This window comes from Austrofundulus limnaeus, unplaced genomic scaffold (genome assembly GCF_001266775.1).
Source record: "Austrofundulus limnaeus strain Quisiro unplaced genomic scaffold, Austrofundulus_limnaeus-1.0 Scaffold155, whole genome shotgun sequence".
In the NCBI taxonomy this organism is placed as follows: Eukaryota; Metazoa; Chordata; class Actinopteri; order Cyprinodontiformes; family Rivulidae; genus Austrofundulus; species Austrofundulus limnaeus.
The window spans coordinates 802,657-813,769 of record NW_013952557.1 but is presented as its reverse complement, the minus strand read 5'-3'; the positions used below and the strand labels follow the sequence as shown (position 1 = coordinate 813,769).

The following is an 11,113-nucleotide window of genomic DNA, read 5'->3' as shown; positions in this document are numbered from 1 at the left end:
AAGTCTCATTATTGGTGGGTCAGATATTATTGTTAAGCTACCTCAGTAAAGAGTTCTATAAAGAACCTGCAGATGGTTTATGGGAAATAAATAAAATCCGTTCCTTGGGGTATAATATCAAATTAAAGAACCTAGGGCGCTAAATCTAGCTTTAGATATAGAAAGCGCTACAATTGGAAAACTGAAGTGATGCAATCTGGGTACATTTGTGACGGGAAACGAAAGCAAGGAGAACAGGAAACTAGTTTCTTCCCTTCAAAATAAGAGCTTGGATTTTAGTTTTCCATGTTTCCATTGGATTCCATTTCACCTGAAACTCATGAGACTGAAGACGTTTCTTGGAGGAGAGACGAAGCGTTTCACTAAAGAAGAACCCATCCAGTGGGCCTACTTATTTTTTCTTTTTGATTTTTTTTCTACCTGGATTACTGAGATGCATCAGGACGTTTTCCGTGTAGTTGCAGCTGCTCCAGTTGACCACTAGATGTTAGTCTCCGTCAGTATAAGTATATAACCCCATTGCTTCGACCAATTACGTCAAGTATTGAGCTCCAGCATTTAAACTTTATTTTTTTTTAAAAAGGGAGCTCCGATTGTAAAGTAAAATAAATCAATACATACAAAATTTTAGTACAGATTACAAATGTTTACTGTTTTTGCTGGGAAAGGGATTTCCAAACATTGCCTTTCTGCTACATAAGCAGACACAAAGCATTGTGGGAAATGTCTGTAAAATGTGGATCCCTGCTGGCTAATGAATATACAGTAGTCTTTTGCACTTTGTTTATTATAATTTAACAGAAGTCATATGAGTAATTTAGATTGCTACCAGCAAAAATTACTTTGCAAAGCTGACCTACTAAAATGAGAACTGACTGAACCGTGACCCAAAGCGACAGCCAGGAAGGACGTATACCTTCCCAAAAAATAGTGTTTAGCTGGGAGGGGAGCTGTTGGATGGATGACATGCTTTGTGAGTCCTGACAGGCATACCCTCCACCATTCAAGATAATGATGATCGATATATAAGTAGTTATTAGTGGAACTGTAATTTAAATTTAAATAGTGCAAATCTGCTTATGAATTTTAAAAATTAGTAAGACCGCTAAAGCACAAACAAAACGTTTAGGTCCGCAATTAGCGGATTTGCGCTTTAGCAGACGGTACCCACCACTGGATTTCAATTAACACATTTTGAATAAAAATTTGAAATGTCATCTTCAGCAGCGTTAGCAATGTTAGCAGCATTGCTTTTGTCGCAGGATGAAGACAAAACAAGAGCCACACACAAACAGGAAATGTTGCATTCCATTATCAAATACTTAAAAGTAAATGTCAACATTTAGCCAAAGTTTTATTTGTGTTTTTTTTTTATTTTACACCTCACGCCACGTAGCCTGTATGTAAAGTTAACTTGAAATCATTAAATCTTGTTTGTTTGAATCTACCGTCCTCACCAGGTGTGACCCAGAGTGGGGTGGAGAGTACTGTGATGAGCCTGTGGTCCCTCTGCCCTCCCAGCTGAAGGACAGCTTCAGTCGAGCCCCCTCCCTCAGTCACTGGCACACCCTGACAGGTGGGAAGCTCAGCACTGTGTGTGGAGCTGTGGCCTCTGGAGCTGCGCTGCACTTCAGCGGGGTTTGTCTTTACACCACTGTATTATTTCACTGCAGGTTTTTATATGTTTTTTTTAATATATTTTGGGCTGTAATTCTGTTTTCATTGCATGAATACATTCTCAGACTAGTTTACCCCTCATATTCTGTCATTTTGTGAATGCCTCTGCAGATGAACTGATGTTTCAGTGAGTGACATTAGATCAGAGAAATTACAGCCTTCTTTATTGTTCAGATTGTGTAATTTTAAAAAGAAAATCTATATATTTTTAGACTTTTTTTCCCCTCAAACTTTGTCTCTAAATTTGTTTTTGCATAGGCTTGCAGTCGTCAACTGGTTACAGTGGACCTAAACCTGACCAACGCAGAGTTCATCCAGTTCTACTTTATGTACGGCTGCATGGTCCCACCTAGTAATCGCAACCAGGGCGTTCTTCTGGAGTACAGCTTGAATGGGGGAATCAACTGGCATTTACTGACCGAAATATTCTATGACCTGTACACCAAACCTGGGTAAACTATTCTCCTACATCCACTCAAGGGCAGTCAGTGTCCGCATCTGAGAAGTTCCCACCAGATTAAACAGAATCCGCTTTGTGTCTTTGCAGATTTGTGAATGTGTTGCTGCCCCCTGCTGCACGTCAGGAAGGCGTTCGAGTGCGCTGGTGGCAGCCACAGCATGAAGGTGCAGACCACAGTGACTGGGCTCTGGATAATGTCCTCATTGCGGGCTCCGAAACCCGGGCGCAGATCACTGACACATTCGGAGGGGTGGCACTGCCTAACCATGAGAGATCCCCTGCAGATGAGATGTCAGGAAGGATCGATCCTCTGAACGAAGAGGATGAAACACCAATAGGTGTTATATTGTCGTCACCTTTTATTGCAAAACATATTTTTTTGATTTCGGTCTTTAGATCCCTCATGTTTGTTTCTTTTGCTCTCTTTGCCCACAGTGAACGATCACTGGTTGTTCTCAGAGGACTGCTCAGTGCAGCGTTTCTGCAGCTCCCCTGATGGTGTGATGGTGTGTGGAAACGCTGATGGAAGAGAGGTGTATGCTGTCACACATGATATTGTGCCAGGCAAGGGCTGGGTCATGCAGTTCAAGGTGATCAATAAGTCTTAATTAACTTACTTCTCCTTTGTAAAAAATAAAATTGATAGTATAACTTTAAAATTTTGTAAAATAAATGCTTACATGTATTTACTTTTTATTATAGTCATGGATTTTGATTTGAAGGAAAAAATTTAATATGCTGTGATCAGGTATTTTGTCTTTTTCCCAGATTGCTGTTGGCTGCAATGTCCAAGACCGCCCTGCAGATCGGCAGGTTCACGTTCAGTATTCAGTAGATTTTGGGGTCACTTGGAAGTACATGGTTCCTCAGTGCCTGCCTGCTGACCCCCGCTGTGGCGGTCAGGTCTCCCAACCATCTGTGTTTTTCCCATCTGACAGCTGGAAGAGGGCTGTGTATCCGCTGCCCGACAGCCTGGCTGACACGTAAATCAACCTCCAATAAATCCTTTGACAAACGATTGTTCGGATAATTCGTTACAATTTGTGCATTTTACTTGCCTAACCTTTGCCGTCTTGTACCCAGCGCGGTTCGATTCCGATTCTACCAGCAGTACTCAGACATCCAGTGGGGTGTGGAGAACTTGTACATTGGGCCAGCCTGCAAAAGTCACTGTGGGGGACACGGAGACTGTTTGGACCAGCGGTGCATCTGTGATCCAGGATTCACTGGAACAAATTGTTACACCAGTACTGCTCTAAAGGTAGCATTATGCTTGTTCTTGCATTCAGTAAGGGATCATCTTGGTATTTTGATGGTTTATAATTTAAGTAAATGTTTGTGATGTTTTGTAGGCAACTCTGAAGGAGCGTTTTGACTGGGAGGGAGCAGCAGGACCCCAGTGGCAGGTGCTTGAGGGAGGTAAACCCTGTACAGACTGTGGTGTCCTGGTTGAAGGGACGGCCTTGTATTTTGGAGGAGCTGATGCCAGGCAGGCTGTCACCACTGATCTGGATCTTCGGGGGGCAAAGTTAGCACTTAACTATCCCTCAGTCACACAGTTTTCTTTTGCTCAAACTCTTTTAACCATATTATGAAATGAATGTTTTCTCAACAGGTTTGTGGAGTACTGGGCCAGGATAGGAAGTGAGGATAACATGACCATGTGTCACCGCCCGACTTGTCGTAAAGAAGGGGTGCTGCTGGATTACTCTGTTGATGGAGGTGAAAAAAATGACATTACACTGTCATACATGTCAACCCCTTCTGTGAGATATTTCTATATGTCCACAAACTGTGAGAAAATCTGTACCAGTTGACATGTATGCACGGTTTTAATTCCATCATCTTTCTTCTTTTGTTGTTAATTCTCTCATTTGTGTCTGTTTTCTCACTTTTTGGAACATTCAGGTGTGTCCTGGATGCTGCTGCACGAGATGGACTATCTGAAGTATGTATCAGTGAGGAGGGACTACATTGTTCTACCAGAGGGGGCTCTAACAAACGCCACACGCCTGCGATGGTGGCAGCCTTTCATGATATCATCGGGCCTGGCTTCCCCGAGTCTAGAAAGAGCTCAGTGGGCCATAGATAACATCTTGGTGGGTGGGTCAGACATCAACCCATCCACCCTGCTTGACACGTTTGATGATGGTGAGTTTGTGGATGTGGTCAAAGACAAACAATGTTCAGATATCGGATCACTGTGGCCGATCACTTTGTTGTCTCCTCCTCCTACGTTCACCAGAGGGTGTTTCCCATGAGGAAAGCTGGAGTTTCTATCCTAACGCGGTGCGTACGGCTGGCTTCTGTGGAAATCCTTCATTTCACCTTTATTGGCCCAACAAGAACCAAGACAGGACGCATAACATCCTCGCCACTCGAGAGCTTATAGTCCAGCCTGGATATATTTTACAGTTCAAGGTAAATAACTGACCCATTAAGATTGCATTGACCGTTGGTTCATTTTCTTTGGCAACCCCCAGCACTTACATTTCTTCTGTTCCAGATTGTTGTTGGTTGTGAGGCAGATACATGTGAAGACCATCATTCTGTCCTGCTGCAGTACAGGAAGGATGCAAGGTAAGAAATCAACAAACAGGACTGCCAGCTGCAACAAAACTAACATTAAAGCATTTTTTTGTTTTGCCTGGATTGTTTTCCACTGATTGTTTGGTCCTTCAGGTCTGACTCGTGGCAGCTGGTGCAGTCAGAGTGCCTTCCATCTTCAGTAAACAATGTGGGCTGCTCACCCTTCCAATTCCACGAATCTACAATCTACAGTCCAGTTAACAGCTCAACGTGGACCAGGGTCACTGTCCAGCTGCCAGACCATGTCTCCTCAGGGTATTTAAACATTAAACTGAGGTATATGTTTCTTTATGCCTTAATGTTTCAGCAGAATAAGTCTTTTGGAATGTTTTGTGGGCTACAGGGCTACTCAGTTCCGCTGGATTCAGAAGGAGGGGACAGGAGAGAGGCACAGCTGGGGGGTGGATCATGTTTACATTGGCGAGATGTGCCCAGGGCTCTGCAGCGGCCATGGATACTGCACGAGCGGGGTTGTCTGCATTTGTGACGAAGGATACCACGGTGGGCCACTGACCTCATAGTTCCTGAGGAGACCTCTCGTTTCTCTTTTATAGAGCATGACGTTGTAGCTTTCTAATCTTTATCCCCATCTTTCTGCTTCTTTCCTCCTGACATCAACAGGGGATGACTGCTCCCTGTCAAGCACCGACCTGCCCAGCTCCATTAAGGACAACTTTGAGTCTGGTGGAGTGTCTCAGGAGAGCTGGCAGCTGATTCAGGGTGGCGGAGTGGGCAGCGGCTGTGGGCAGCTGTCACCGCACGCTCACGGAGACTCGCTCTACTTCAACGGCTGTAAAATGAGGCAGGCAGTTACCAAACCGCTGGACCTCACTAGAGCCAGGTACAGGTAAAAATTTAGAAACTAGCTACAATACATCAAATGCAGCTGCTACTGCCACCTCTGGAACTTTTCTTTCATACGTCAACATCTGTAAAATGTAAAATTGTACTTCTTGCCTTTAATCATGCCCTTTTATCTGCTTCCCTGTCTTGCCGCAGTAAGATCATGTTTGTGCTGCAGATCGGCAGCGTGGCTCAGACAGACAGCTGTAACATAGCTCTGGATCAACCCGACACGGTCGACCGGGCCGTACTGCTACAGTACAGCATCAACAATGGAATCAGCTGGCATGTCATCGCCCAGCACCAGCCCAAAGATTTTATAAAGGCTCAGAGAGTTTCCTACAACATTCCACTGTAAGTAATACTGATAAACACTTCATTTACAAAGCTGTTAGAAACTGAGCTTTCTTTCAGTGAGGTAGCCTTTAAATAAAAAGATAGCTCAGATCTTGTGAAGTGGGGCTCTGAAAGGGGATTTGAAAGACCTCACTTTGGAGAAATATAGTTTTACTTCTGACTGAAGTGATGTGCTAACAAGTCTGAATGTGACCAAAAGCAGAGTTAAGCTTAATTTCTGGGCAGAAATCCAGTGATGGGCACAGTTCCCCCTAAAGCACTAAAGCACTAACAGGGGAACTAATTCCCCAATTAGTGCTTTAGGGCTTTTGCTATTTTTTAAATTTATTAGTGGATTAGAACTTACTAAATTTATAGGCTAATTTTAGAAGCACTAACTGAGGTCTTTAAATGTTATTGATCAAAATTAATGTTAAAAGCTGAGGGTGCAAGCTGTCACACATTTTGTTATACAGTAAGTGTGTCACTTATCCACCAGGTGACAATATATTAACAATATATGAACACAAATATGACTGTTGAATGTCAATGATAAGTCTTAAGAGAGCAACATGGCAATATGCGACTCATGTTGTCTGTTGAAGAATTTTCATGGGTTAACTGGGCTATTTTAGTGTTTTAGAATTAGCTTTTGCTAAATTTCCAGTATATTGGTGCTTTAGAATTAGGGGACCTAAATATCTGAGTTAGTGCTTTTGGGCTAGTGGAACTAATTTTTAGATTATTGCTGTGCACCACAGCAGAAATCTATCAAGACACAGATTGTTGACATCCTTTTCACAGAACCCCAATGCAAAAGATCTGAACTACCACTTTAAGATCTTACAGTTTATTGTTATTATATAAGTAAATGTGGTATAAAATTAATGTCAATTAATAGTAAAAGATAATATATTTTTAAGCTTTACAATCAGTCCACATAAACAAAAATATTTAAGAATATTTTATGATTCTATGTAGCTGTCATGAAAGATGAGTATAATATAGAAGTGCTTTATTATTGGCTTCTTGTCCTAAAAATCTGGCCAATTCTTTATGAAATGATGGCCTCATTAAAAGTAGGAACAGTGTGTGATAACCTAGTGGTGACCCTCATCAGGCTGGTTCAGAACAGCTTTAAAATCTCACTCCGCAATGTTTCTACGATCTCCCCAGTGAAGCGAGAGTTAAAGGGGTCATGCTGCGATGGTGGCAGCCAAGACACGATGGCGTGGGACATGACCAGTGGGCGTTGGACCATGTGGAAGTAGTTCTGTGAGTACCCAATTCCCAGCCCAGCTGTTGGGCGCCCCCCACCTCCACAAACTGGCCCCAACAAAGTCCAGAGCTATCCCTCTCTCTCTACCTTTGCCTGACCTGAGTATAAATGGTTCCTTCCACTCCACACTAACTCAGAGACACAGATAAAACATCTACATTTGAGCAGTTTTTTATGTTTTTACATTATCATCCTGGCTTCTGGAGTAAAATGTTCTCCGGGGTTGTTTATTGGAAAGGGTGCCTGTTTGCTGATAGATGTTTTGTTTACAGCAGATCAACTCTTGCTGTCAGATCATGATATTTTCAGTGTTCTTGTAGAGTCTGTACATACAGTCCTGATCGAGGACCAGTTTAAAAATGTCAAGAATTCACATTTTGCATTGTTGGATTGTAAGAAGCTTCTAAGTAGAGCTTCAAGCTGCAATAAGAAGAAATGGGAGTGAGACTAAATAAAAGGTTTAAAATTTTACTGTAAACAAGTATTGAACTGAAACAGGCTGTTCAAAAATGACTACTTCAGTTTTAGCTTTGTTGAGCTGAAGAAAATTCAGGTATATTCAATGGGTGATTTGTTCAATACACTCAGTTGCATTGGACTGTAGTCCCCAGGTGAGAGAGTAATATAGATATGTGTGTCATCTGCATACTTAGGGTACTCTAGATACAGTATGTGCATACGGAGTTAGAGACGGGACTCTAATCATGAGGCGTTAAACACCAAGTAGAGCGCATTGAGATGATTGCATGATATTTTTGAGTTTTACCTGTGATCAAATCAGTGATAAAAAGGTGAGGTGACGTCATGTCACTTGTTTCTTCTTTGCGGAGAGTGCTTCTTTGTATTTGATTGATTGATAATACTTTATTGATCCCAAGAGGAAATTACAGTTCAAAACACCTGTTCACAAGACAAAACACAAACAAACAAACATGGGAGAACAGGTGCCCCCTGGTCTTGAGGCCTATTTGCATTTCTCTTTACCAGCCTGAGGCCAAATTCAAGCTTTAAAAAGGTTAAAACTTACTTGTGGAGATTCTAGAGGACACTGAAGATGTCACGATCTTTATACTAACTGTTCACATACTAACATGGTACCATCAGAAAGTATTTGAAACACATTTCCTTCATTGTGGGTTTCAGAATGACATTCTACTCACAGACGTTGATCTAAAGCGTTTCCAATTCTGCATCAATCATGTCGAGCTCAAATCAGCCAAGTTTAGAAACCTGCGTAAACACACACCGAGGCCTAACCTGAGCTGTTCCTGGTCTTCATGGCCGTGACCTGTCCCACTCCTTCCTTCCTCCGCATTTGCTCAGTTTTCAACAGTGTCTGCTGAAAAAGAGTGACCGTGACCCTCACACTTTGCTCTGTTTATTTCTCTCTGTTCACCACTCCTTCACACGTTTCCTCTCCACTCCTCCTGCTCAATCTTTTTTTTTTCTGTTTTTGGCTCAACTTTGCCTCTCCTCCCCTGCTGCTTTCACCGTCGTTGTTGTCGCCACTGATGACGTGTTTGTGCCCGCTCCTCTGCTTGATCCACACACCTTCCTTCATCATCATCATCCTTTCTCCCCCTTTCTCTCCTTTTATTCTTTCCTCTTAACTTTTTTTTTCTCTTACCATTCTGGATTCCTGCTGTGTATCCTTCCCTTTCTTCCTGTTTTCTTTTCTTACATCCTCCCTCCACCAATTTCACTGCTTTCGTGCTCTTTTCTTCTTTCCTCTCTTCCCGACTTTGGGTCTCTGCACCCCCTCAGGCTGGGGCTCCTACCACCCCAGACCTTTCTACGAGACAGCAGTCCCCTCCATCTCCTCCTGCCTCCCCCCTCTCGCGCTCTAACCTCTGCTCTCTTCTGTATTCTGCTCCCTCTGGCATGGCTGTAGTGTAAGGTAAGTCCTCCGCCTCTTCCTGAATGCAGCCCCCCCTCCCCCCGCCCCTCCACTACCACACACAGATCCCCACCTTTCCAAAACCATTTTATTTTTGTTTTCTCTCCCCGTTAACACTGCAGACACCCTTCTTCTAAGTTTACATACACATCCAGCCCCCCACCCCCACTCCCTTTTTGCATAACCACCATCTTCATCCTTTGAATTAACACCCAAGGCAGGTCAAAGGGCAGGCCAGCTGCTCACAGTGTTCAGGTGAAGGCTCGCTGACAAAAATAACTTGAGCACAGACAGTAAAACAACATTCATCACAACCAAAGTGGATGGAGGGCTAAAAAAACAGCTCCATAAATGGTTTAAACATATTCAAAATGTGGTTATGACTCGAATAAGCGAACAACCAAACTTTATTTATGGGTCATGTTTCATACAAAGATGTCAGTGGTATCATGTTTGTGTTTATATGTGTGATGTAATCATCACTATATATCTGTATCTCTATGTTTTGTTCTCAGAACAATCCAAACCACAATCTGGTTTGGGCGTTTTTGAATCTAATCTGAAAATCCTGCTTTAAACAAAAAACACTTGTTCCATCCAGTACTCAGAAAATCAAGCACTGCTTTCCACTGAGCTGAAACAGAGAGGATTGATTCTTTGTATTTGCAAATGAACTCACATTTAGCTACTGAATTTCATTTAGTTTCTTTCAAACTTTTGTTTTGCCCTTGCATGGCTTTAAGGATCAACTGTTGCGATGACTCTCCATCCACGTTTTTTTCTCCCATTCATGGCTGTTTGTTTGTCTGTCTGTCTGAGGACAACAACAACAACAACCTGTCTCTGGGCCAGGAGCTTCTACCTCACCTCGCTTTGGTTTCTGTTTAAATAACCCTGGTTCAGAAATATTTTTGGAGCATTTTGTAAAATGAAATGATTTGCGAATCTCTGAAACCCATGACTAACAAATGAACATAGCTAACAAATCAAATGTTGAAACAAAGACATTATGACCCATCACATCAAAACGAGGATTAAATCCAAAAATGGAATGTGGAGAAATAGGCAGATATGGGGTTTTGATTTAAACATGTCCAAAAATAGAATTTTGTCAAAACATAATGAATTAATTCCTTATCAATGTATCATTTGAATGAACTGTCTGAAATATAATCCTAAAGAAAAATGTTTGAAGCATTTTTTATAAGTAGCAACAAAAAAATGATTTTCAGGAAAAATGCCTTAAAATTTAGAATTTTTCCCAGTGAGATGGCAATGTTTTTGTTTCTTTCCAACTGGAATATCAATATACAGTACAAATACTACTTGAGGTTTCCTCTTTATATTGACATCAAAAATTGCTCAATAAATTTACGTAAAATTAGGATTCAGACTAAAAAGTAATGTATTATTGTATCCAAGAAGACAAATTAATCTCTGGATGCGCTTATGATATGAGAATGATCCAGGTGTCAAAATGCAGCTTTTAAAGCCAAGAATCTGAAAATGTAATTAGGTCGTTTAGACCTTAATCCTCATTTCAATATGATAGGTCACATATATTTTGTATGAAAACAACATAATTTTGATATTCGTGGTAGAAAAAAATGTAAAAATAATGTTAAAAGGAAAAAAATTGTATAGGTCCTCTGGACGGGTTCTTCTTTAATGAAACGTTTCGTCTCTCTTCCAAGAGACTTCTTCAGTCTGAGAGTTTCAGGCAAAATTCAGGCTTTTGAGTCCTGCCACCATGTGACTGATACTCACATCACATGGCTATCGTTCACACCTAATTAATACCTATTGTTAACAGGGGGTGGAGAGATACTGGCAATGGCAGCGCTGTAGGAGGGGGACAGCTGAAAACGGAGGCCTCCACCTCTGTTTAATGACGGACGGTCTTTCTTCACAAAAATGGCTTCTTTTACTCCTCTCTCAAACCAACGTTCCTCTCTATCAAGAATGAGAACATCCTCATCTCTGAAAGAGTGACCGCTGGCCTGCCGCTGGCCTGCCAGCAGTCCTGATTGGC

The 11,113-nt window shown here is 41.9% G+C and overlaps 1 protein-coding gene across 4 annotated transcripts in view; it reads left to right on the top strand.

Annotated features, from left to right (window-relative positions):
* The window catches only part of reln (reelin), a 142,735-nt gene that overhangs the window by 127,959 nt on the left and 3,663 nt on the right, over nt 1-11,113 (top strand). The window contains exons 48-64 of one of the 4 annotated variants that reach the window (XM_014016796.1): nt 1,461-1,638; nt 1,936-2,129; nt 2,225-2,475; nt 2,573-2,727; nt 2,906-3,120; nt 3,221-3,398; nt 3,490-3,665; nt 3,753-3,859; nt 4,046-4,288; nt 4,383-4,558; nt 4,644-4,717; nt 4,820-4,981; nt 5,070-5,227; nt 5,348-5,567; nt 5,726-5,923; nt 7,082-7,180; nt 9,076-9,081. In XM_014016796.1, coding sequence (XP_013872250.1) covers nt 1,461-1,638; nt 1,936-2,129; nt 2,225-2,475; nt 2,573-2,727; nt 2,906-3,120; nt 3,221-3,398; nt 3,490-3,665; nt 3,753-3,859; nt 4,046-4,288; nt 4,383-4,558; nt 4,644-4,717; nt 4,820-4,981; nt 5,070-5,227; nt 5,348-5,567; nt 5,726-5,923; nt 7,082-7,180; nt 9,076-9,081 — 2,790 coding nt within the window. Of the gene's footprint in view, nt 1-1,460; nt 1,639-1,935; nt 2,130-2,224; nt 2,476-2,572; nt 2,728-2,905; nt 3,121-3,220; nt 3,399-3,489; nt 3,666-3,752; nt 3,860-4,045; nt 4,289-4,382; nt 4,559-4,643; nt 4,718-4,819; nt 4,982-5,069; nt 5,228-5,347; nt 5,574-5,725; nt 5,924-7,081; nt 7,181-9,075; nt 9,082-11,113 lie in introns of all 4 variants that reach the window. The other 3 variants (XM_014016795.1, XM_014016797.1, XM_014016798.1) reach the window with 3 other exon arrangements.